Below are 27,048 nucleotides of genomic sequence, written 5' to 3'. Positions count from 1 at the left end.
AAAATGTAATGTGGAAGCTATTAAACAAGCATTCACCTCTTTGCAACCAGGAGAAGAAAAAGACCTAGAATCTGAATCTTGAACTTTGATTCAGCTGGCAGCATTTTAGTACATCTGGAGCTTTTAGTACATTTACTGTGCATTGGGCCGGTTTGCACAAGTGGCATCTCAAGCACTTGAGGTGTCACTACTTCTAGGGTTCATCTGCGGAAAATACAAGCCACTATTGTCGGATGTGCACACTGCCTATATACGTGCCTTCTTCTAGCCTGCCACAATACATTGTTTCAGAAAATCAACACTGGATGCCCGGATCCACCCTGTCGCCCATCCATGGGGTCAGACAGCCCTCCAGGATAAGTTAGGGTACAGGCCGGCTGCTACTGAATCCTCTCTCACTAGGCAAGGAGCCTGTGGCTACACATGAAAACACATTGATGTACAATACCTTTCCTCACTGATTGGTGAATTCCTACAATCATCCATCGAGCTACAAATGTGTGTGTTAACTCAGCTATAGAGAAATGTGCCTACATAGGCAAAGTGAAAACAACAGAGTCTCAACAGAGCCTTTTAACACAGGTCAGTACTGAAACTGTATACAGGCTCCTCCCTTTAGCCTATTGAAATGGGAAACTGGTTCACAAGAGCAAAGGGCGCACTTTCGTCTTCGAATCAATGGCAATCCCAATCTACAGCTCAGATCATAAACCTGCAGTAAGTCTGTCTTGATGGAACTGGTGTCATTTAGATTCTGCTCCTGAGTATCCGTCCTGGTTTCCGCTCCCACTGCTTCTTTCCCTTGGAATCGATGGCAAGCTCTCGATCCAACCATCCTCTGTACGCGCTTGTCAGGCGTTGATAGAAAACTTTCTTTTATAGGTTTTGGTTTATCCTGCACTATCCAACTAACAATGGCTTCATATGTGTAACTTTAATGTGCTCTAAGATAGCAAGTTAGAAGCTGACACATCGCAGCAGATCCTGGGACCTCGGAGCCAGCGACTATATCCCTTCACTGATTGGAAGCGGATTATAAGGCCAGTGAGCCTCATCCCTTACAGGTGATTCAATACGACCTGCTATTCGAGTGGACTGTCGTGCAACATACCTCTGTCTTGAAAAAGACCCGCCGCGACCTTAGACACAGGCGCAGAAGGGTCGAAACGTCGACATCCCACAACGGGCCATTGACTTCTAGGATTTCAAATACTTAAAAGAAACATTGAAAAATCTCTAGACAGCCATGAGGAATGGCCTTGAAATGAATAATTGTGTATATATGTATATATTGATTGTATAGATGTGTATCACTCACTGTACATATATAAGAAGTTTTTACCACTTGAGCACTATTCACCACTGTCACTTTCTTTTGCACAAAAATTCACGTTGACAGTCTTTGATCTGTACTGCATGAAATATTTGAATGACTTCAATTCATATAAAATATGAAAATGCAATGAATAAGACCTCGAGTCATTAATTGTGAGGTTCTGAATTGTGTTGTCTTAGGAGGGGGGTCCTCCAATACAGTAACAGTACTCTATAAATCACTCTTGGTTTTCACCCGACAGAACCATTTGTTTTATTAACTAAGATAGCAAGTGACAGTGGCATTGGCCTTGCAAAGTCAATATCAAGTAGCTATATTGAAAAAAGCATATTTGCTAGAAGACTTTATAGCTCCTAGAATTTAGACAAAATAGTACATGGTTTGGGTTGACCGATAGAGTAGGAAAACAATTTATTAATGATAAATGCTAATTATTTAGGTTGTAAAGCCACTCTATCTGTTCATGGAAAAGCCTGAATTCGGCAACCAACCGCCAACAGCAATGAGTAACCCGTATGTATTGAACACTCTGTATCCTTCTAATGTCTGTCCCACCACTTCGAAGAAAGTTACTTGACTTAGAGCCACATGGTTCAAAACAATTTTGCATTTGCAAACAGTGCAAATCAATAATTTCCGCCACTTGCGAATGCAAAATAGCCTTTCAAGATTTCTGAAAGGTTTCGTAGTCGTAATTTTAGGTAATTGCAAAAATAGTGATTACCAAAAATTGTGAGTACAAATAGGGAATTGCAATTTGTGATTCCCTTAGCGCATGTAACAAGCATTTTCTAATTGCAAACTGTGCATTTAGGAAAAGCCATTACCATCAACTTGAAGTCAATTGTAACCATTTGCAAATTTAGAAAAATGCACAAAATTGAATTGAACTATTCACATCTATGGGTCTTTGGGAGTAATATTCCCTAATAGTGATTACCTATCTATTGAATCACTATTTGGTAATATGAAGGAATCGCTAAATCGTTGAGGAGAGCCATGTCCAGGAATATTCAGAACCTCTGTCTTGTCTGCACTGAATTTGAAAGAACTGTCTGTCAATCTAGAGGCGGCTGCCAACATGCAGTCTTGAAATAACACACATGGATCAGCAACAGTGTTGCCTGCAGAAATTAAAATCTCACTGTCATTCACGTAGCTCATGAATTTGATACTAAAAGAATCAACTCGGCCAAAAGACGTACATACACGTTAAAGCGAAAAAAAACTGCCCAACGAGACTCCCTGCTGTGGAGCCTTAAACACCAAACAAAAAGGGGGCTAGTGAACCACTTGGAATCTGGACCCAGGATGAGACTCAAATCTGATGTAAAGCCAATCCCTAAATGCCGGCCTCAGCCAACCTGATGAACAAATTATCACGGGAGACTGTTTTGAATCTAGCATAGATGCTGAAGCAGTTCCGTCCCATGAGATGGACGAAAGCCCGATTGAGCCTCATCCAGACTTATTGTTTAACTTCAAACGTCAGGAAATATGCCTATCTGTAGCTTAATTGCAAGATTTTACTGGTTATGGTAGAACAGAAAAGAGAGCGGTAATTGCTCATACTGGAAGAGTCGACAGCTGGCTTTTTTGAACAAGCATCCCCTTCTTCCAGACATCTGGTGCATAATCTTTCAAAATCAATTTGTTACAGATCTCCAGAGGAGGTTGTGCCAATCAAGCTACTGGTAACTTCCAAATGGCTGACGTTATTCGTATGAGAGGCAAACCCAACGAAATACACTTGGATTACTCTGTGAAATCCTCCAGAGTTAACAAATCAAATTACAAAGGCAAAGAGCCACAGAATCAAGACCCTACATATGCCGCTCCGGTTTAAGAACATAGTTTGAAGAAGATTCAAAACTACTCAAATCGTATGGTTTTTCTCTGCTCAAAGGTCAGAGTGGAACAAGAAGGAGCAGTAGGAGCAGAAATAATCTTACTAAAAAACAAATTGGCCTAAGTTGTTTGCAGTAACTTTTTTAACTGCTTCTTGACTTTATCCTTTTTTTTCATTTATTTGTAGTTTAACAAATTATTAACACATTTCAATTATGCATACCTGTGCACCACCATTACATTCACTATATATTGTGATATATCTCGAGAACTTAAGGCAATAGTATTCTGTACTGAACCTGTTCACATACACAATACATATCATACCAGCAGACAGTAGGCAATCGGCCCCAACCCACCCTCTCTTCCTAAACCACGTCTTGTGCTTGTAAATATTGCCTCGGAGGCCCCCAAATGTCTTTGGTCGCGAGGCTGTGTTAGTTCCTTCACACATGTCGTGAACTGCTCTATGCAGTATACCAAGTCCGTTATCCAGTCCTTAACATTGAGAGCTTTCCTGCTACCCCATTTCATCGCACCTCGTCGTTTGGCCAGTAGAAAGGCAATGGATATCAGCCTGGGGCTTAACAATGACTTAACCCTTAACAATCCTAGTAGACAGAGTTGAGGAGTGTTGCTTAATGATTCTGAAAGCATATCTGTCAGTACCTTCATCACCTCACCCCAAAAGTTCTTTATTGTAGGACATGCCCACGCTACATGCAAAAAGGTCTGCTTGCACAGCAGCGTAGCGCATACAAGTATCATTTTCACGTAGGCCATATCTATGCAATTGCACTGGGGTGTAGTATGTTTGCTGCAGAAATTTAGAATGGATAATGCGCAAGTTACAGTTAGGCGTGAGCATCTAGGTTAGTGAGCACCCGAAAGCCCAGTCTTTAGCTGATAATGGTGTGTCTAACATGGTATTCCACAAGGCGGGCGCATGTGGGTGCTTGCAGCAGTACCTGCAAGGTCAAAGTGTTTGGGGTTCCTGAGGGAATGATGGATGTAAGTTTGTAATCACCAGACGCAGTCTTAAGTAGGTGAAGATGGTCAGCGGAGTAGTCGTTGTGTCCTGGAAAATAACTTGGGGATTCATGGAACAGGTCACCCATTGTGCACCAATCTCAGCCAATATTGTGCTCACTCTCTGTTCGTGTGTTACGGATATATTCTGGTGTTGTTCTAGTGAGAGAGCTGAGGCGTAGAGTGTAAGCTTATGGGCTCATCTCCCTAGTGCTCGTCAGGCTGCTATAGTGCTTTGAACCGGGTTTATCTCCGTATGGGCAGCCCCTAGGTAAGCATGGGCGAATTTTGCGAATCTCGCGTTCGCGAATTTTGCCGATTTGCGAACTCGCAATCCGCAAAATCCGCGAATTCTCGCAAATTTGCGGATTTTTTTTTTGTGTGTTTGCGCGGGTTTCTGCCAGTTCGCGAGGGTTTTGTACAATGTCGCAAATTGCGAACTTACCTGTCGGGTCGCAAGTTTCGCGAACTTGTTGTTTCTACGTGTCCAGCCTGTTTGGGACACTCTTCTTCATCACTGCCACTCTCTGTCACCACTGCCACTCTCTGACTACTCATGCCACCCTCTGGCCCACCCATGCCACCCTCTGTTTCATCACAGCACCCTCTGGTTGTCCAGTCAGTGTACATTATTGTGGCAATGCAAGCACACCTTCCCTGCCTCAAGTGACCTGAATTAATTTGGGGCTGATTAATGTGTCACAGAATATTTTTTTAGCTGGCACCTGCTTCCTTAGTGCTTCCTGATTAGTGATCTTTTGAACTTGCTAAGTGCTTTCATTGTTGCAAAATTAGTTACAACACCTGCCCTGCCCCAACTGACAATAATGAATTAGGGGCTGATTAATGGATTTGAACCTCCAGCCTGGCTCCTGCTTGTCTCCCTTAGCTGTAATTCAGGACCTTTGTGGCATATGTGTAACTATTCTGAGGTTCAGAGCAGGGTCACATAATAGTTGCAACTGGCAACTGAACTCTGGAGGGGCCCCTCAGGAAGCACTACAGGAAATGGCTACTAATGATGAGCCTGAACTTTTGAACCTGGTAAGTAGTTTCAGTTTTGCTAAGATCGTATTTCTGCAATTTTGCACTTATTCGCGGGGCGCGAAGTTGTACTGGGAAGCCGCGAACTCACGCGAACAGTGCGAGCAGTGCGAGCAAAATCCGCTGCTCGCGGATTTGCTGATTTTGCAGGAGATTCGCGAATCTCGCGGATTGCGAATTTACCGAAAATCCGCAAAATCCGCGAGCGAAACGGATTTTCCGCCCATGCTTACCCCTAGGCTGCTTGTGGAATGTGAGCAGCATGGGGGATGGGAAGCGTAATGTCATTCTCAATCGCAATGTGTGGGAGGTAGTTATGCGGGTGCAACCAATAGTGTGCATAGTGTGCCTGCGTGCACGGATCATATAATTGTAGATCTGGAGCTCTGAACCCCCCTTGGGTATAGGGGTGCGTCAGCTCTTTCCAGCTGATTCGCGCTTGGTGGCCTGCCCAAGTGAGTGCATTAAGGTGTGATTGTAATAGATGAACCAATTGCTGCATAAGGGGAATAGGGATGGTAAGGAAAAGGCACAAGAAACGCCTTTTGGAATCACTATGTGGTCCGCCAATGGCAGTGGTTGTAGGATCCAGCGGGCCATCTGATGCTCTAATTTAGTGAGAGCTCTTCCATAACTTTCCCGGACCACCAGCTCTGGGTCTCTATGTACCCAGATTCCTAAATATTTAACCGGGTCTGTGTGGTACAGGGAGTCAGCGGGATGACCGCCGATTTGGACCAATTTAAACATAATCCTGAGTACCTCTCAAATTGGATGTATTCCCTTAGCAAAGCATTAGGTTTGCTTCAGGGTTTCGAACATACAGAGCCATGTCGTCAGCATAAAGTGATATTCCTATAGGCCGTGTCTGGAATTAAAGTGCTGCAGCACTGTGGCGCTGCCATATTATGCATCCCAGGCGTTCAAGAGCCAGCGTGAACAACAACGGTGATAGGGGACAACACTGCCAAGTTCCCCTATTGATACTCAGAGCATCCGTCGTAATGGCATTCACCTCTATTCTTGCATCCGGTCCGCTATATAATAATTGGATCAAGCGGAGATATCTCTGCGGGAACCCCATTTGCCGGAGGACCGTGAACAAGTATGCTCATTCAACAGAGTTGAATGCCTTGGAAGCGGCAAGTACCACTGCCACTGCGGGCAAATCTGGATCAAGCTGGTAAAAAAAGGCAAAAATTGTCTGCAAGTTATGAGTTGTAGAACGCAAAGGGATAAATACTGATTGATCTGGTAGGATTAAGTGCTGCATTAGAGGTTGCATTATAGTGGCCCGTATCTTAGATAACATTTTAGCATCTGTATTGATGAGTGAGAGAGGTCTATATGAGTCGCATTGATCAGGGATTTTATCTGGTTTAAGGAGTGTTTTTAGCAAGGCCTCTAGTAGAGTCAGCGGGAGTGCGCCTTGCTCATATGCCTCCGTATACATCATGAGAAGATGGGGAACCAGTATGTCACTGTATTCTATTTAAAATTTGCCTGGTAGGCCATCCATACCAGGGGGTTTTCCACTGGGCAGGGACTTTCTTGCTTTCTTAACCTCAACCTCAGTTACTCGTTAAATGAAGAATTCACTTTTCACCTCGGACAGCCATGCTAAGGCCACCTCCTCCAAATATTCTGTGGTTTCATTGTCTTGGGCAGGTTGTCGAGAGGCATAGAGCTGCATGTAGTAGTCTGTGAACACACTTGCTATCACCGGCATGTCGCAGTGCTCGCCACCCTGAGCATCCACTATCTTTACTATGTGTGTTGTGATGTGAATATGTCATAGCCGCACTGCAAGCTTGTGCCCTGGGCGACCCCTTCCCCATATCTGCGTGCTGTGTACCTACATGATAGAAACCTGATCTCACTTTCTGTGACCTTGGTATTTGGTCATTTTCTCCCTAATTGTAGCCAATACAGTATCCGATGTTTGCACATGCTCTCTTTCCAGCAACTGGATTGTCTTTTCTAATTTTGCAAGTTGCTGGTGGATGTCCCACAACACATCATTTTGCTTACTTATGCATTACCCTCTCACACCAAGCATACAGAGATTGTTGTGCCTAGAGCGCACCTCTAACTCTTCTGTCTTGGTCTATATCACCACAAGAGCCTTCTCCAACTTTCGCTGAGCCTCCGCCATGGTATTTTGAGCATCCTCGGTGCCTGACACACTACGTTCCACCATATGCAAGGGTTCTGCATGCTTGTCCATCCTTCCTGACAGCCTGTCCACCCCATATGTTAGGGCATCAATCTTACCATCAATGGTCACTAATGTGGCCTGCATTGCTGTTAATATTTGGCGTAGATCCCCTCCTGTCTCCAATTGTGGGGCCGGCTCTTCTGGGTCTTCCTGCTCCACTGCCCTGCCGCCTCTTGCCCCAAGACAACCGAACAGAAGCGTCAACTGTACTTTGTCTGCTTTCCCCATACCTTCAATGAGTAGGCGCGATGTGAAGTGGGACGTGGATAGCAATTATTCCACACCCGGCGCTGACCCTCGGCCTGACCATTTTAGGTCCAAATATTCTTGAACTGCTCAGATGAAATTTTAGTCCATAGGCCAGCCGCAGCATGTGACTTTTTAGTAGGCGGCGAAGCTGTTTCCGTAGTATCTAACACAGTCTTAAAATGGATCAAACAGTGATCTGACTAAACTAGTGGAATGATGTCACCATCTTTTACAAGCTTCTCAGGAGCAACAATTAAATACAATGTCCATTTCGATGTGTGATCCAATTAACTGTTTGTATAAGATAGACGGATAACATACTAATTAGAGATGCTGCATGCAATTACTGGGAAGTTCCAGCCACACATTGAAGTCACTCAAAACTATAAATGTGTGACTAATCAGTAAAGGCACTAGAAAATCAGTAATGTAATCAGCAAAGTCCATGTAAATGGTGGGAGGGCGATAGCAACAAATGCCTCCAATAAGAAACTTTGGGAGATAGCTTTAAGGGTTAAGGTAAAATATGATCTTAGGAAAAGGACTCGGATTCAACAGCTTGGCATCCAGCCTATCATTATAAATAAATGCAAAACTACCACCTCTTCAATCATGGTATGATAAGTGGAAAATATAATCTGGAGGACAGGCAGCAGCCAAACCAGGTGCTGAGTCTTCAGAGGTCCAGGCACAGCTCAATGGTTCAGTCATTTACCTCATGAACTTCTATTATGCGCTTGACTAAGGAGTGTGCATTAACAGTGCGCAGTCGAGTTCAAGCCCTCTATTAATGATCTACGGAGCAGTTGTAACATCAAAAGAGACAGCCTCGGTCGCCATCCCACTAGCTTTCTATCATCTTGGATTGGTGCTAATAAGATAAAATGTATTCCTAGCCTCTCTGATCCTCAATGGCTGGCCATTCTAGCAAGTAATTCACTTATTTTCACCTACCCTTGGAATCAAGATGCTACCCATAGCGAAATGCACAGCATGGTTGCCACTGTGTGCCCACGGGCGAACTGTGGGCAGCCTTCTATAACCACCCTCTTGTCTGCATAAAGTTGCAGTCAAGTACAGCGCTGACCAAGATAGCTGCTGGTCTTCTAAGCTTGATGACATTACTTTTTTGTAATAACATTACAACACTTTTGTATGCCACGTGTGATGATAGCATCAGCCTGCTTATTTGGGTTTACACGTCTTTGTTTGTTCAGACAGGGAGACTTCAGTGCTCTACTTACTACAACAATATGAGCAGAGGCCACCAATGGCGAAAGAGAGCTACGTGGTATGTCTGCATGCTGCTGGGTCAGGGCGACCTCTGGCAAGGCATCTCTCAAGGCAGTCTAGGTCATGGTGTTAAAGCCTCTTTAAGAGGCGATGCTTTGGGACCATTCCAAATTGACATTGTTTATGTTAAACTCCACATGACCTAGCAAAATCCTGTAGCAGCCAAAAATCTGAATTCTCCCCTTTCGCACATTATTACACACATCGATTATAAAACTCTCTCATTGTGGGATATGCAGTTGAACATGTGAATATTGAAGCTTTCAGGTTCTGAAATCAACATCTAATGTAGAAGAAAGTGTCACAATGGGATTTGTCTTGCTTGAACATAGATATTTAAGCCAACCTTCTGATATTCATTTGCTAGGAATCACGACATGAAACACATTATTAATATTGCTGTTGTCTGTCAGGATATTTCACTGCAGGCAGCATCTAGTTCAACCTTATCTAATTTAATGAAGAGGTCAAGGTCAACACTTGTTGTCTCCTGGTCTAGTAGTCCCAAGGTTCACCATCAATCTCGATAGATGGAGTGACGACCTTACTCCAGGCCAATAGGGACACTTTCACCTTCAATGCCGGTTTTCAGGTGTGTAAGTCTAATTAATTCAATAGAAGCAAAACCAGCTACAACACTCAGAATACATTAGGAGAAAGAAAGTTGAACACTTAGAAGTTTGTTTGAAATGACCCGGAGGGAGGTGGTCACTGTACACCCTAAATCAAACATCTTTGGTCATCATTGCTAGTATCTCGATATCAAACCCAACCAAAACTATGTTCTTGGAGCCGAATAGTGCCTATGTGTGGTGCTTTACAAAGTAGATAAATAGCGAAGAGCCACTTACCCATGCACATAGTTTGGTCTTCATTGGTTTTGAATCCATTGTGGCAAACACAGTAATAGCCACCGACTTTATCTATACACTGGCCATGGCTGCATACATTGGGGATTTCTTGGCACTCATTTCGATCTATAAAAAAATCATTATGTTACATACAATAGATAATAGAAGAACGCAAAATAAGCTAAATAATGATGAAATTCTATGCATTGCGTATATAAACATATCTGTCTAAACATGACTATATCTGACAGGTGGATACTGTGGATAAGCTCATCATAGCACATGTAAAACCAAGCCAGCGTAAACACCTTGTAAACAGTAACCAAAAATAAAAATTATAGGCAGTGGCGTGATGCTAACACACTACTTATTTTAAATTGAATTATGCTGAATGGAGTTCTAAATAGAAATCATTTCCTTGGCTAGGAGGATACATACTTGCTGTTGGTACATTTCGTAAGTGACTCCCGAACAAATTGGATTAAGGTGGAGCCTCCTAACTAATTGGAACCCAATGAGCCGATGAGGCTGCAAGGGACATAGGGCCCGATGTAGGTAAACCTCATTTACCGACTCTAAAATATCGAATTTTACCGATCCAGTATTCTAGATTCGGTAAATGAGATGGAGGAAATAATTTGGTAATTTTTACCGAATCGGTATGATTCGGTAATTACCGAATCTGTATTTACCGATTCGGTAATTGCCATTGAGGCCCATAGGAATCAATGTCAATTACCGAATCGGTAAATAACGATTCGGTAAAATTACCGAATTGTCAAGGGGGACAGGGTGTCACTTTGACACCCTGTTGCACCCCTGATTCTGGCTTGTGTGCCATGTGGCACACATACATGCCTTAAGGGCATGTATACATGGGCAGGTGTACATGCACAGATGTGCATGTACACTGGACTTCGTTATTTACCACAAAATATTATTTTGTGGTAAATAACAAATTCTTAAGGGCCTGTGGCACTGTTTTCAGTGCCACCCACATCTAGATTTACCGAATCAGTAAATTTACCGATTCTGTAAAATTTAAGGCCCCTACATATCAAAAACCAAATACCGGTCTGTAACGGCCGAAATGCCGTTACCGATCGGTATTTGGTGTCCTACATCGGGCCCTAAGTTATGTCCCTGAATACGGGGCCTTTATAGCTCTTGACATCAATTAATTCAGAACGAATTGTCTCCAAAGGCTAGTCAAGCCTCAGCATTGACTTACTTAAGGGTATTCAGGTGTTGACAGAGTGGGTTTGACCCTTGACACCCCGAGGCCTTGCTAAGTCTCATGGGTCAAGATGGCAGCATCAGGGACAGAATGTCCACAGACTTCTATCAGCCTGTTCTCTTTGTCTCAGATGCACTACTGCTCTCCCCTTTATCCATTAGTGCTCAATGACAGGATAATGATGGGTGGGACAGGTGATTACATCTGTGATGTCACCAGGGTCAGAGGCCTCGTGAGTTACCTCCGCTACCACATGAATCTTTGCTAATGACATCGATTAGACTAACTTCAAAAATTCTGCGGAAAAGCAAGAGATTATTTCAAATTAGCACTATCAAAGCAGGTAGAATATCAATCAAAAAGATAACTGTGACAATGTTTAACACTAACCACAAAAAGGCAATATCCTTTTGAACAGGGAAGTTATTTGTGGGAGGGGGTAAAGTGTCACTCCTAGAGAGACATGTCATCGTAGGTGCTAATAAGGTGGGACCAGTGTTTAATCCATAAACAAAATAAGTGCCGGGTCTCTCGTCAAGAGGCAGCTTGCGCCAGCCCAGCTCCTGGAAGCACTGCCTAAAACAGAACCAACTACAATAACTATGAAAGTGGGGAGAGGATGTGATGTAATGGCCAGAGCTTCCGATTTCAGAGCTGGGGAACCAGGTTAGGGTCTCGGCGACGCTCAACATCCTGTTATTCTGGGCAAATCACTTAATGTCCCTGCACCTGCCATGATAATAAATAATACATGAATGTGTCCTTATCAGGTGCTCATATAAAGTGCCTGTGATGATGATTAAGTGCTGGGGCTGAGCACCGGAAACCACAGGCTCAAATTAAGCACTCGATGGGACCATGGTCAAACACTTTGCCCTGATTGCGCTATTATTATGGCTTCAGTCATTGTTTGGCTAAATCCGAGCTCTTTTAACTATGATACACATCCTTTCCAGAAATCTTTGCCACAAATAAAGTTTCTATGATCCCATAATTTTTTTATTTTTCCAGATCACCTTACGAACAGGCTTGCAGTGAAGATAACATTCTTTAGTGTTTAGAGTCAGAGCAAGTGACGCATGGAGGACCTCAGCGTCAATCACTGTATTTCCCTCTCACAGAACCTTTCTTGTAGGTCCCGGCTCCGCGGCCATGGCTGCTGTTTCTGTTAAAGAGCGACTCTTCTGTCTTTAGTAAACTTTATTTTATTTACAATTACTGCCCACTTTAATCTTGATTGAAGTTGATTGCTCAAGTATTCATTTTTTAGTAAGAATTAAATAGACGGAAATAACGTTTGTGGCAATGTGTGCTAGTGCATTGTGACTCATATCAGATTTGTTCCATGGTTTTCCTGTTCTGCTATTTCAATGAATGCGTTACAATAACAACTCAATTAAGAACACACGAACCTTTTCCAGTGTGTTACTTTACAAGGAGCAGAACAAGCATGGTTTTTATTAGTTACCCTGTTTGCAGATGACTTTCATGCTTTGCTTTCACGAAACAATCGAAAAGACATGGCAGTGTATGAGCATTCCTTAATACTGTGAATAAAGCTTGATGGCAAAACTTGAACAAGCGTGTATTATAGCCTTATAGCCTGCCGTAGATGGATATACCGGCTATTAAAGGCCCTCTGCAGCGTTAAAGGCCCCGAGCCGAAGGTGAGGGCCTTTAACAAGGGAGAGGGACTGTAATAGCGGAATAGCCCATCTACGAAGGGCTATAAGGCTATGAGAACATTCTGTCACTAGAGGACAGAATGTTCTAACAAAAAAAACAAAGCCTTCTGGGAGCGTGAGGGGATGGAATCCCCTCAGGGTCCCTGAAGCCTTTGTTTACAGCCAGAGCTGTGAACAAAGAAACATTGGAATGTTGGAGCTCCAGGCTTATACCAGCCATTATAAACCCAGAGCTCCCAACATTCCAATGTTCTAATAAACCATTCAACAGTCCAGCGGTATCACTTCAGAACTTGACTGGTTAATGTCAGTACTCTTATGATCATATTATTTGTGGGCATTTGGGTTTCTTCTGTCATTATCAGAACAAGATTGGGTCGTGCTCCTCAACATAATTTTGTGGCCAGCCGATGAATCACTGCTAGTCTAAGGAACTCCAGAAAGTTCTAATCAGCCCATGACTTGTCTACTTCCAACTATAATATACTATATAACACCCCTTGTACAATTATACAAGTATCAACCACATACGTACTACGCTCAGATGCATCCCCAGCGCCATTATATTGGCATGGTTCTGTTTTAACAGAACAATTGTGATGTCACCTTTGCCACCCACAACTCATTCAGGAGATACACCATAGAACGTAATTTTCAGGACAAAATAAAAAACACATTTACCATTATGGTAGTATGTGGAATAATGTCCCCCATAAGTTCCATTTCAAAAGCATCTTACATGAGTTCAAGGTTCGGTGGCTTTTTAAAGTCTGAGGCAGCAACCTTGTGGATTATATAGCACAAAAGATCTCAGAATATATGAACTTGGATACTTTTTATGTACATAATTATGGGGATGCATAATGGAATCTAGAATCCTTCAAACAAAAAACATCAGGAGGCTAGTAGAATGTGATTTGTTGTGATAACGAAGCCAAAAAAAAAACCTGTCTTCAACAATGTAGTCACAATTAATGCAATTGGCAATTTCAATCTAGGTATCCACAGAGCTCATTATTTTAGTACAGTAACGTGCCACCTGCAGCTTCAGAGGACTTGCCAGTAACTTTTAACAGGGACACAGACAGCAAACCATTGTGTCTGTTATCTACTCTCACGTTTACTGGAAGCAGGGTCGTATTCAGCTCCTCCCACATTTCTCACTTGTAAAATTCTGCATCAGAATTGGGAGGGCCATGAGCAGAAATTGCATTCAAGTAAAAGCAATTTGATCGTCCCTCTATAGCTATTTGGGAAATTATCTCTGTCCCAGAATGTAAAAAATGAGAAAAAATGATTGAAGGGTAGGCATATGCACAAGGGAACGAGATTGAGTATACCTATAGCTTGGAAGTTGGGATTTGCATGTTTCCAACCTTGGCAAATAGGTGGTTCCAGGCACAGTTTGAGAATTCCAGTTACCTTGTTTCATAGCCAACAATTTAGCCAAGAGGCCACATCTCCTTTCATGGACAAAAACACCTTTTTATTTGCAAATCTAAAACTATGCTTTGTTGGTGTACTTTCAGAGATTTTGTAAAAAAAAAAAGTCGTACCTCTGTTAATGAATTTGTATTCTTTCAACAGAAAGCCTGACAACTTTGGAAAAGTATGTTGTAAATTTCAATTGCTTTACTTCCCGTTGAAGGGTTATGCTGAGTAGTATTGCTGCACTGTTATAGGCTATAGCTGTACTAGATTTTTCTTACAGGACCACTGCACCACCGAATTATAGTGTGCCAAGAGTCCCATGAAGGCGCACCAATCCTGTCGGTTTCAAAACTATTATACACAGTTTACTAAATGATTTCAAGGATGATAAAAGATTACTTTTTTAGCAAACACAAAGAAAGCAAGGGTATTCAGGGGAGATACTTTGACAACATGGCTGTCATACATGTTGTGATGACGTCTCTCCAGGCTTTATGCAATGCACCCCATTCCTGTTTGTGTTAGCACCTATGTTAGACCTCTAAACCTAATGATGCTGCATGGCTGTGTCACACCTTTGGCAATCATGTCTGGCACAAAATGGCATCCCTCTAGTATGCTAGTAAAGAGGTTCATGAAAATACTTACCGATGCACTGCCCTGTGGATGTGAACCTGTACCCGGGTTTGCACTCACAGCGATAGCTGCCTGCAGTATTGACACAATCGGCATTCCGTTGGCAGACTGGGCCGTTCTGGCATTCATCAATATCTATTCAAATGAAAGAAGGATATTTAGACAGAATAACAACATTTAAAGATTTCATCATGCATAAGACTTAATGTAAAGCAAAAAATGTCCTTAATAAGCACAACCTTCCAAACATTTTGAGAACATCAGCTTTTCAACTATACCTCCCATTGAAGTTGACATGTTCGAAGTTTATAAATTGGAATATACTTTGTCAATGAATATCTATTCATGGCAATAACTGTTAAATCAATCACAAAGGAGGGACAGGCAGGTCCAGCATACATGCCCTAACAATAATAAAGATACAAAAGGTATGCTGTTCCTTATTTTGAGACAAGAGGAAACTGTTTTTTTTGTGGTCATGAAACTATGTCTTGGAACATAGGGCCCTCACACACCCGGTAGGGTGTCATGCTGCATCATATGGGTTGCTCCTTGTCAGGTCGGCGCAGCAATACCTGACGGGCTCCCTATGGGGGTGGGGGGGCTCTTTGGTGGAGATCTTTTATTCCAAATGCCATTTGGTGCAGTGGGGATGAGGGGCCTAATCAGTGTAGATGAAGATGTGAAGGTGTATAACCTGAAAAATGTATTAAAACAGGTCAGGGAGTACCAGCGAAAAACTATTTTAATCAATGGGTCTCCCACCCTGATTAGAAGAAACAAAGGTGCATGTCTGTGATTATGTCTCAAGTAGGGCGCTCTATTGTGCGGTCAACATATTTCTCGCCTGGTAGTTAATCAATCTGGTGGCGATTCATCAGGACCTAATCAAATCAAATCTATCTACACATAGGTGCTTGTATGGTGTGATTTACCCTTTTAAACCAACCTAACACATGCTATGTGTAGTACCTGATAGCATATGACTAACCCTAGTTGAGTTTTTCTATCTACTTCATCGATACCTAGCAGGTACCTCACAAGGAATTTCCTTGTGTGGTTTTTCAAAATCCACAAAGCCCAGCCAACCTACCTTCTGCAGGGATCGTCTGACTATTAAATGTCATCTAAACTTTAATACACATGGAATTACTTGTTACAAATACGAGCTTATCATTCCAGAACGGTACTGAAACTACACAATAATGTTTGACATTTCCTGCTTTTCACAATAAATGCAGCAATCTCCTATGGTGCCGTATTTACCTTCCCTATACCCACCAAGATTTCAGAAAGAGATTCTTGGCGGTCCTATTTTTAATCCTACCCAGCCCTTGCCAGGAAGGGAAGTTGAGGGAATCATCCAAAATTGCGTGGGGGATGGGGAAGGGATTTGTTTCTCCATGGGAAAAATATTTTTCCCGCAAAGAAAAAACAATAAAAAAATGTGCATTTGCACGAGGGATTCTATTCCACCAAGTGCAAAATTCTGTGTCAAAGAATCTCCATAGACCAGGAATAGGATTACAATTTGAAAATCACACACATGATTTTCCAAGATATCCATACGAAAACCAGCACTCGTCATGGCTTTCCACTTGATTTCTACGCATAATTCATGAATTCCAAAAAGTAATAAAACTACAAATGAATAAAGATGTAAATCTCCAAGTGTACATCAACTACTTATTTTGTAAATTGGCCCTAATGTGTTCAGATACCTCAAGACAATAAGAAAGAATTATTTGAGTGTAAGAATGCAAAACTTTGGATTGGCCATATTTGTTCACTATGTACACTTTACCTGTTAATGCAAATGGGCATTGATGCAATTGTGGTTATCAGGTGCTAAACTCTGGGGTTCAACTTGGAACATGTGAAATTATTACCTTCGCAGACCAGCAGCTTGTCGTTGTAGACAAATCCCATGGGACATTCACACCGGAAGCTGCCCACCATGTTAATGCAAACTCCATTCTCACAAACTCCAGGGATCTCCCGGCACTCATCAATATCTGAAACAGGAAAAACACATAGTCAAAGGAAGGTCTTCACAATAAGGACTCTTTGTTCCCAACATATCTACATGTGAAAGGCAGGCACAAGGAGCATTCATTTATTGAAACCTGTCAGATTAATGATTACTTTTGACTCCCATGCAGTGATATCATGGATAGTGAAATTTACATTCTTGTAAAATAAACCTTTTGGGAGAACAAAAAAAAAAAAATAGAGTTAATTGGCTTAATTACACTGAAAGATTGAGTTGACTAGTTGCAGATGATTTCTAGAAGATCCTATGAAGACCTCTAGATAGCTAATTTCCAATTGACTGAATTTGCAGGAAAGAACACTTGACTAACATGTACCACTTCAAGTTATAACATTGAATTAAATTGTAGAATCCACCGTGTTTTTTCCACTGGAAGCAAATAGTCTAATATCGAAAAATCCAAAGGGGGTAAATAAATTCTGGAGAATCCATTTATTCAGCTGGGTTTCCACACAGAAAATGTGTTTTCATATATTAAATAAGCAGCCATTTGAAATACATTCTCAGTACAGGTATTAAATAACCTGTACACCAAAAATAGCATCTCATCCCTGGTACTCCCTCTAAGTTTAATGGAAATCCCTTTCCTATGATAATGAAAATACAGACATCAGAAAGACTCCTTTTGAACAAATGTACTATTAAAAACAATTAAACTGTATTTGTCTTAAAAAGATTCTCCTCAAATAGTATTACCTCTTTTCTTACAAGATTCGATTTAAAGAGTGAACTCACATAACTGACTTTTAAGTGGGACACAATTTCGACTTCTGACACTTCACAATAATGCTACACAAGATTGGACAAGATTATTCAGTCTGTTTTATGTGAACCCAGTTGAATTCCAGTTAGGCCTTTACCTATCTTCCATTGTCATGTCTTCATTTCAAACCCCCATTGAAACATAGATAAATTTGTATTCTCAATTTTCCCATATGTTGTAATTTTGTCAAAGTGCAAAAACTGGCACATACAAAACATGCACTCTGCGGATGTAAGTTCTTAAGAGAAATCTGCATGAGTTTTACCCATAACATTTTAGAATAAGTTTCCGAGTTTCATTGGAAAGTCACACCTGAACACCAGGAAGGTGGATACGCCATTTATCTATGTACAGACCTAATGCATGTCATAGCCATCAGTTACCTTAAGGAAATCAATTGCCTTTCTTTAGCCCAATGCCATGTAGCCTGCAACGGCTTATTCGTGAGGTAGTGATGTTATGCCATCGAAGAATAAAGTGCCTGTCTTACATAGGACATAGCTTCTTAGCAGTGTTCTGAAAAGCTCCTTTCAGAGTAAGTATAGCTACAAGTTGCATAGATACTTTATGTATGAAAACTACTAAAACAATTAATCATGATCAATGAGCAAACGATTAAAAACTGAGTTGGTTCAATATTTCCTAGCATTTGAATCCAGCTTCTCATCCTATGTGACATGAATGCTCTTTCTGTAAACCAGACTTTGCAGTACTAGCATCTATTCCCCTCCACTAGGTTTTCTGAACCTTTGCATCTCTGAGAAGCTATTAAGCCCTTCCTTTTGTATGTTTAGAGTTCTGCCTGAGGTGCTTATCTAGCCTTGTGGCAAGGCCCACACTATTTATAATGTTAACAAATATAAACCTAGTAACAGTAGAATTGTTATGTAAGCTTTATTTTTTCTCTTTGTTCGTATTCTCCAAATAAAACACAGCATTCTCATACTAATGTCATATTTTTCTTGATTTCTTCCAGAAATGTTCATTTCTATAATATATACATTTTGTAGGTATTGCAGTTTATTTATTTATTTATTTTCTTATATAGCGCAGGAATTCGACCCCCGAAGGGGTATCTCCACGCTTGTGTTCTTACCATAAACCAGAGGCCAGTTGCATACGTTTTCATTAAAGACCCTCAGATGTCTATTTCAACTTCGTTTTAGTCCCATGTTATACTCTAGTATAGCAGCATATGCCAATTTAAATAATCACCCAACGAATATTTGACTCTTGAACGAGCTACAAGACTGTAGGCACATTTTATTCTCGTTGGAGCTCATTAGTGTAATTTGCTTATGACTAATTCAAACTTTCCGAAATCATTTTCACGTTTTTTGAATTTAACATTTTAAATGTACCCGCTCTATGGACTGTACAGTCCTAAGCACATACAATATTGTGATTGACAGAACAAATCTGCTAAAGATGAACACAATCGGATGACATGTCACATTTTTATTTCCTGAAAAATATAATATTTTTTTTTCTTTTTCGAAATCCTAGAGAGTAGATTGGACATAATCAGAAGATAGAAATAATTACTCACCAACTGGTAGTCCAGTGTAAATATCAATGACAAAACCAGGCCTCTGGCTTCCGCAGAAAGATGTGAATTCATCTACAGCAAAAGAAGAGATAGTGAAAATGGGTAAATAATACTATTACATTCATCTGCTATTTGACAGTACAACTTCCTTGTTTCTGGTTTCTGATCGTTAGTAAACCTTTTTAAAACCAATACCTTGAAAGTGTTAATGGCTTTGCAGCAAGTTTGACTTTTCTGTGGGATTGGTGTAGATGTGTTGCCTTAGTTATGGACCTTATTTGTGCTTGCATTAAGACTGTGCACTGTGGAACTGGCTATCAGAATCATTACAACATTAGTGTAGTGAAACAAGACTGGGATAAATGTAACGTGATGCAAAGCAAGGCAAGAGCAATGCAGTAATAGATGAAAATAGGTACATGGTAAAAACAATTACGGTAAATCAAGGCACGAATTAAATGAGGCCCCAGTTAAATAAGATTGACTTAATGCACTGCTGGGGTATAGTAAGAAATACTGGCAAAGTAAGTCTGGTTTAATGCAAGGCCAGTCTAATACCTGGATGTGGGGAAAATGGCCAGAGTAAAGGAATTGGAGTTGTGGTGAATTAATATTGTAGTAAAGCTAGCCTAGTGTAAGTCAGAGTGGCGATTAAGAAAACTGTGGTATGTTACTAAGGAATACATTTTGTAATCCATTAATAGATATTGTAATTTTGGCTACACAAAGTCTAATACAAAGCTCTGCTTGCATACAGTAGAGGCCATGCAAACCATGTTGTTATTTAGCAAGCATGTGCAAGACTGGGCGAAAAAAAGACTGATGTGAAGCAAGTCTGATAAACAATTTTGAGATAAAGCACATGTAGATTCACTTGTAGTGCCATTTAGATCACAATTCTGTAATAAGACTGGACGGTTCCCATACATTTTAAAGATCTCATATATGTTTTGATTGCAACATACTCTGGCTTCTAACCAGAAAAGGGGAGTCCGCAATCAAAAGATATCAAAAGAAAAAGCAATGAGGAAAATTGAATATATTTATTTATCTATTAAATTCATGAAAGAATCATGCAAGCCTACAAGTAGCAGTAATTCACTAAAGAATAGAAAAAATGATCAGAGGAACGATAAACCTAGGGCACTAAATGTTGAAAATTTACTAGTCTTCTTTTTATAGGTGCAGGATGAAATGTGGGATTGTTAACTACTTTAGAAATGTAGGTAAATGAAGCCAATTGGTCACCCAAGAGCAGAACATCCCTAAACTTGAAGGCGAAAGCTAACAAGATCTGATTTCTGGTCTTTCCTGTTTGCACAAGCAGTCTTTCTTAGTGGACAGCATATTGGTTCAGAAAAGTGCTATGTTCTATGCAGATGCTCATTAAGTTACACAGGATGGCAGAGGAGAAACACTTCTAATACAATAGTGCAGTGGGGAAGAAGCGCAACTCACAAGAGGACAATAGTGGAGAGGGACAAGAACAGGTATGATAAGATAAAATCATTATAACCAGCTTTACTGAAATAGACATCATAGCATAACAGTATATCATCAGGTATGACAATGGTGTGAGCTAGATAGGAAAGTGGAATATTGTCTCCATCACTGTGACACATGACTTAAGACCTAGCTGGCAACTCTGATATGAAGAATGGAATTACAATACTTTACTTTCCTGATAAAGTTGTAAAGCAACAATCTGAAACGACTTGAAATTGTGACCATACAGGAAGGATTGCAAGTCCAGAATGAAGCCACAATGTTGAACAAAGTGTACCAGTTTGGGTGAGATGCTAATCAGCAAACAAATGATAGCAAAGACTCAATAAAAGAAACAAAAGGAAAGGAAAGTACGGTCAGTATATGGACATCATATGAATTTCAGTCTTTGAAAGTACTGTTGTTGGATACCTAATCCTTTATGCGCTTGTTGCAGCCTACTAGCATGACTATTGTCTACTAAGTACCACTTTCAATTTTGCTGTGTATTAGGCAACATTGCACAATGAATGTTAATGCATTAAGCGCAGTGCAAAAGTGATGTGCTCCTCAGAATTACAGTCTAATCACTGTTTTACATAACAAGCCACTGGAACTATAGAGAAGAAATGTCTATTTTATGCTTAATCCAAAGGCATTTGTCCCACTGCTCAATTATGAACGGGCTGCTCCATAGAGTACATCAGACCACCTGTCCCAGGGAATGTTTGGTAGGGGTGCACTGTAACTCATTCACAGAGGAATAGCCCTTGTGTGTGTTTTTGTACACAAGGTGTACTGTTTACCCTGAGGCTGGGAGGCGGTTGAAGTTAGGCGATTTCCATGGATGTCCAGTTTCTGACATTGCTGTGCGCCACTCCTCATCAGCACAATGAATACCAAGCAAGTTACTGCACAGAATGGGTATGTGTCAGTATTGGAAAGTGATCCCTTTTGGGGTGGCCAACCACAGGTTTTCATATTTTTGGGGGTCTCACTTGCTGTTAATTTTGAACTTTTACACTTGAATCCTGCTATCACATGTCCAATCAATGTGTTCTGATACCCACAACAAGTTCAATATAGGCTTAAAACTAAACTCCATTTGGTATATTTACATTTATCATAAGGTCGTTTTATATGGGTAACGTATAAATGTAGAGTCGTCTAGGATTTACATGCAGAGATCTCGTATCTGAGCGAGGTGCTTCCATACACGTTAGCAGATTCTTCACCTGACACAGAGTAGTAGCAAGGAGTGTCCCTAGAGCAGTAAGATACGAGGCGTCAGGAAGGCACACTGCGAATAGCACGAACACCAACAAAGTAAATTGTTGTAACAGTTGTTTCTGATATTTGATGTCACCCTGCCCCTCCACAGCTTGTGGCAGTGCATGGAACGCTCCCATTTCTGTACCAACCTTTCAGAACTCAGAGTACCAGCTCAGACGTTAATTTGCAATTTGTAGCAGAACAGATGTTTGCCCCAAAAACACTGAATTAGCTATTGTCGCTGAATCCTTGCTGCTATCGCTGGAACTCACCTTGCCTCGCCAGAACCAGTCTGAGGGGACTGCAACGCTGCCCTTGCCGCCACGCAGCTCCCGCAATCAAGCTAGTGCCGGGGACTACAATTTCCAGCATCCCCCTGTGTCGCTCATCCTCTGCGTCACAGCGAAGCGGTAGGAGGCACTTTAAAAACACTCAAGTGCTCCTGCAGTGCTGGTCTCCCGCAGAATCGTTGCTGCTATCACTGGAACTCACCTTGCCTCGCCAGAACCAGTCCAAGGGGACTGCAACGCTGCCCATGCCACAACGCAGCTCCCGCAATCAAACTAGTGCCGGGTACTACAATTCCCAGCATCCCCCTGTGGTGCCCATCATCTGCGTCACAACGAAGCACCAGGAGGCGCTTTAAAAACGCTCAAGGGCTCCCGCAGCACGGATCTCTCGCCGAATCCTTGCTGCTATCGCTGGAACTCACCTTGCCTCACCAGAACCAGTCTGAAGGGAATGCAACGCTGCCCTTGCCGCCACGCAGCTCCCGCAATCAAGCTTGTGCCGGGGACTACAATTCCCAGCGTACCCCTGTGGCGCCCATCATCTGCATCACAGCGAAGCGCCAGGAGGCGCTTTAAAAAGGCTCAAGGGGTCCCTCAGCCTGGATCTCTCGCCGAATCCTTGCTGCAATCGATGGAACTCACCTTGCCTCGCCAGAACCAGTCCGAGGGGACTGCAATGCTGCCCTTGCCACCACACAGCTCCCGCAATCAAGCTATTGCCGGGGACTACAATTCCCAGCGTCCCCCTGTGGCGTTCATCATTTGCGTCACAGCAAAGTGCCAGGAGGTGCTTTAAAAACGCTCAGGGGCTCCCGCAGCGCAGGACGCATGCGAGTGTGCCCTGCACTGCCTGGGCAAAGCCCGGGCCAAGGGCGGGCCCATCCCGCCGCTGACCCTCGACAGGAAGAGGCAGGGCAGGGCCACCCCCCTGAGCGGCTGCGTAGTCCTCCACTTTTACGTCTATTGAAGGGGTTGACAAGGAGAATAGCGCATGTTGCCAGGAGGCACTGAAAAGGGGGCCGGTGGCCCGCAGCGCCCGCAGCGACCGCAGCGACCGCAGCGCCCGCAGCGCCCGCAGCGCGGGCCTTTCTGTAACTGGTAGGGTCGGGCTGAGACACCTTACGTTTATTTGCATATTGTTACTTTCTTGGTATAAGGGGTTTGCATTAATTTATTGATTTTGGGTCATGTCTCCAGGAGAAGGGGCCCTCCTGTAAGCGCAAACTAGGGACGGGAGAGGGGGGTTGTGGGAACGCTCAATGCCTTCTTGTCCAGGGCAGAGTCGGTTCTGATGCATGAGATCGAAATAACCAAGCAAAGGCTATCCCTAGAACCCCTAACCCCATTCTCAAACTTGAGGGCGAGCCCTAAGGTAGTGACGACATGCGCAGGCCCCCCACCTTCACCTTCACCAACTGTCCTAAGCCAGCAAAGTTGAAGCCGGCAAAGTTGTGGTTCTGGGATTTTATTAGAATCCTCTCCTCCCCCACTACTAACTCATGTCCCCCAATGGTTACTACTCGGGGTAAAAAAGCCCTGCAGGCTGGCCAACGATAACCCCTGTCGAAGAAAAAGAGAGGTCGGGGCCAATCCAAGGCTATTCCACAGTCTACTGCCAGGGTGAAATGGAAGGCAGTTCAGAGGGAGCAAGATGGATGTATTCAACCTAATCCATCTAGTATGGAAATCAGCAGGCCCTTAAACATGCCTGAGGATTCCCTTTATAAGCGACTGATGCAGGGCATGGACGATCTTCTTGCACCCCTGACTCAAAAATTGAGCCATATAGAAGGCAGATTGTACAAATTGGGACAGGTTTTACCACAGCCTTCCCCTATCCTAGCCACAGCTCAGATAGCATGTGGGTGTGGTGCCTCACATGGGGGAGCTGGCGAACAGCTAGCAAGTGGGGTTTCCTAGAAGAACGAAATCTTCCTGATCCAGCCTCTGATTCCAGTCATCCAGCCCCCGATTTACAGGGGGGTCTTCCTTATTAGTGTTGCAATCCGCTCCAATGGTTTCCCGACCACGTCCCTCCATCCCATCGGGCCTATCTGATACTCCAAATGAGTCCTCCTTTTTACATCTTGCCCGGGATGCCACTCCTTATACCATAGTTTTGGGCAATGCACCTAAGTTGGCGCCGTTGGTAACTGCAGACTGGCCAGCTCTAAGAAATAATGCCTTACATCTAATGAGTTCAAGGATTTGGCTTCACAACCAACTGTTCAAAGAAATTAAAATGGTTTGTAGAGTACCCTGGGTTGGGAAGGCATACTAGTCACTTCGGGGTTATTGTGTGGTTTTAAGCTTTGGCTCCCCTGGTTTGGTTCAGCGAATTTTTGAGAGGGCAGGGACTGTTATTGCCTGTGATGGTTTTCTGTCCTTCCCTTGGGGTATTTTTACTGCCTAATATCCGTTTCTAGCTATGATGGAAGGTGAAGGAGTTTGCAGCCACCTGGCCAAAGTAACCACCGCATTTCCCCTCCTTAACCGATTTAATGCCCTAGCCTCACTTGAAGATATCGACTGACTGTCAGGCCCTGATCTTAGTACCACCACTGGGCACAGTCCTCCCAGGGTCATGAAGGTTCCCGGACATGGCCCTTCCTCTTGCAAAACACTGAAGCTCCCTACCATATATAGTGAAATCTCTTTAGCGAAGGATGTCCCATCTTCCAACCTAGGTTATCAAGGCAGAGACTGTTCCTCTCAAAGAAGAGCGAGTAGGGAAGTGCAGGCAAAAAAGGTCATCCATTATCCACCGGGTCACACATTTATTCAGTCCCCTCTGGGTTGTGGTACTCAGGTGGAGAAGGAACTAAAGTCCCCCTTCCCCCCAGGTCGTACCAGGTCAGACTGGTATGACAGTAGGTTCTTGGAACATCGCAGGTATACAATCCAAAACTGTATTGGGGGAATGGGCCGGGTTTGTCGATCAATTTGATCTTCTGGCATTCCAGGAGTCCTGGTCTGTGGACCAAGTACACCATCCTGGGTTTTTAAACTTCTCGAAGCCAGCAATAGGGGACGGCGGGGTAGACCCTCCGGTGGTCTCATTTGCTGGGTGAGACAGCAAAGTGGGTTAAAGGTTGAGGAGGTTACCATTGACAGTCTAGATATCTTGGCCTTACGGCTACGGGTAAACCACGCCTTGGTGACCCTGGTTATTAATGTGCACGCCAGAGGTTTATCGTGAGGGAGGTGACCTGAGACTGTTGATCACCTGGACAGCTTTATTGAGAATTGGAGGGCAGAGTGCAATTTGATAATTATGGGTGACTTTAATTGCACCTTTGAACCGTTGGATTCAGAGGATTATCAGCTAGGTGCAGATGAAGATAAGCAGTGGGGAATTCCGTGCTTGGATCTGTGTCCAGGTAAAAAATGGACAGAAGCAGCCCTTCAACTTACAGGGCTGTGTCTGGAAAGGGGTGTGCGTGCCGTTAATGGGAGGACTGATTCGGACAGGATGGGTGCTTCCACTTTCAACTACGTCAGGAGGAGTAGTCGTATTGACTATATCCTCCTAAATGTTGAATCCTGGAACTCCTTAATTGACATGAGGGTTCAGGTACGTCCGGAAAGTGACCATGATCCATTAATCCTGCTAATAAAGGCCTTGACATCTTACAACCACTGTATAGAGCAGGTAGGCGAACCCCTGCCAGCAATTTCCCTAACTAACGACATGAGGAGAGTAAGATGGTCCAGGCTTATTGACAATGAAGGGGATCTCGCTGTAATGAAGGACCAGGTTCCTCAAACTATCTCAAACTATCTACCTCTTTCAAAGTTGTCCTACATAGGCGGACATTTACCTAATTTCTCCGCAGGTACATTGTGAGCCTGTTCTCTAACCTACATTTTTTTATCAAAACATGTAAAAAACAGGTAGAGGTTGGGGCTACAAAGGCCTCCTGGTATAACAAGAACTTTTGAGAGGCTTATCGCGCGTTGTCTAGCGCCATCAGATCCAAAGACATGGGTGAGGTGAGAGACGCCAGGGCCAGTTATAAGGCAATTAAATTTAAGGCCAAAAAAGAGTGGGATGAGGACCGTTGGAACGATCTTCTCCAAGCAAGCAAGGAGAAGAACATGACCAACTTCTGGCAGCTGGTGAAATGGGGGAGCGACAGGACACCTTTAAACCCAATTAATTATGTCCCGCCAAATCAGTCGGCCGAGTATTTTACGGCCCAGTTCTCCATCTCCAACACCAACACCATTTTAGATGGATTTAAAATATCCAGTCCAATCCCAGCTTTGACATTTACCAAATCTGAGGTTGAGACCGTCATTTCACTTGTTCCAAGAGGCAGGGCCCCGGGGCCCGATTGTGTGCCTGCGGATTTATTCATCCATGATAAGGACAACTGGGTGATTTATATTACCTATTTGGCTAACTCCATTGCCAGGGGTGCGCTTATCCCTGACACTTGGACCGGAGCGGTAATCATGCTGTTTTATAAAAAGGGGCACAGAGTGATGCCAGGTAATTACAGGCCCATCAGCTTGTTAGATTCTATACAGAAAATCTTCGCTAGATAAGTCTTATGCCGGATCCAATCATGGGTAGAGGATGCCAAGATTTTATCACCCATGCAGGCAGGGTTTCGGCCCTGTACTAGTACAATTGATCAGGTATTGAGGTTTGCGATGATCTATTGGAGGGTTGTCCTCGTAGGTGGTGGCACGCTATATGCGGCATTCATTGATTTAAAGTCAGCTTTTGACCTCGTCCCACGTAATAAAATGCGGCGAGCCTTCTTAGAAGTG

The 27,048-nt window shown here is 42.9% G+C and overlaps 1 protein-coding gene across 1 annotated transcript in view; it reads right to left on the bottom strand.

Annotated features, from left to right (window-relative positions):
* The window catches only part of FBN1 (fibrillin 1), a 622,956-nt gene that overhangs the window by 87,472 nt on the left and 508,436 nt on the right, over positions 1 to 27,048 (bottom strand). The window contains exons 42-45 of the mRNA XM_086958277.1: positions 19,223 to 19,294; positions 16,747 to 16,872; positions 14,870 to 14,992; positions 9,869 to 9,994 (exon numbers count right to left, since the gene is read on the bottom strand). Of these exons, the coding sequence (XP_086814403.1) occupies positions 9,869 to 9,994; positions 14,870 to 14,992; positions 16,747 to 16,872; positions 19,223 to 19,294 (447 nt within the window). The remainder of the gene's footprint in view (positions 1 to 9,868; positions 9,995 to 14,869; positions 14,993 to 16,746; positions 16,873 to 19,222; positions 19,295 to 27,048) is intronic.

The sequence above is a fragment of the Lissotriton vulgaris genome, chromosome 2_1, assembly GCF_964263255.1.
Source record: "Lissotriton vulgaris chromosome 2_1, aLisVul1.2, whole genome shotgun sequence".
Classification (NCBI taxonomy): Eukaryota; Metazoa; Chordata; class Amphibia; order Caudata; family Salamandridae; genus Lissotriton; species Lissotriton vulgaris.
The sequence above is the reverse complement of the archived record's forward strand: the minus strand, read 5'-3'. Positions and strand labels throughout refer to the sequence as shown.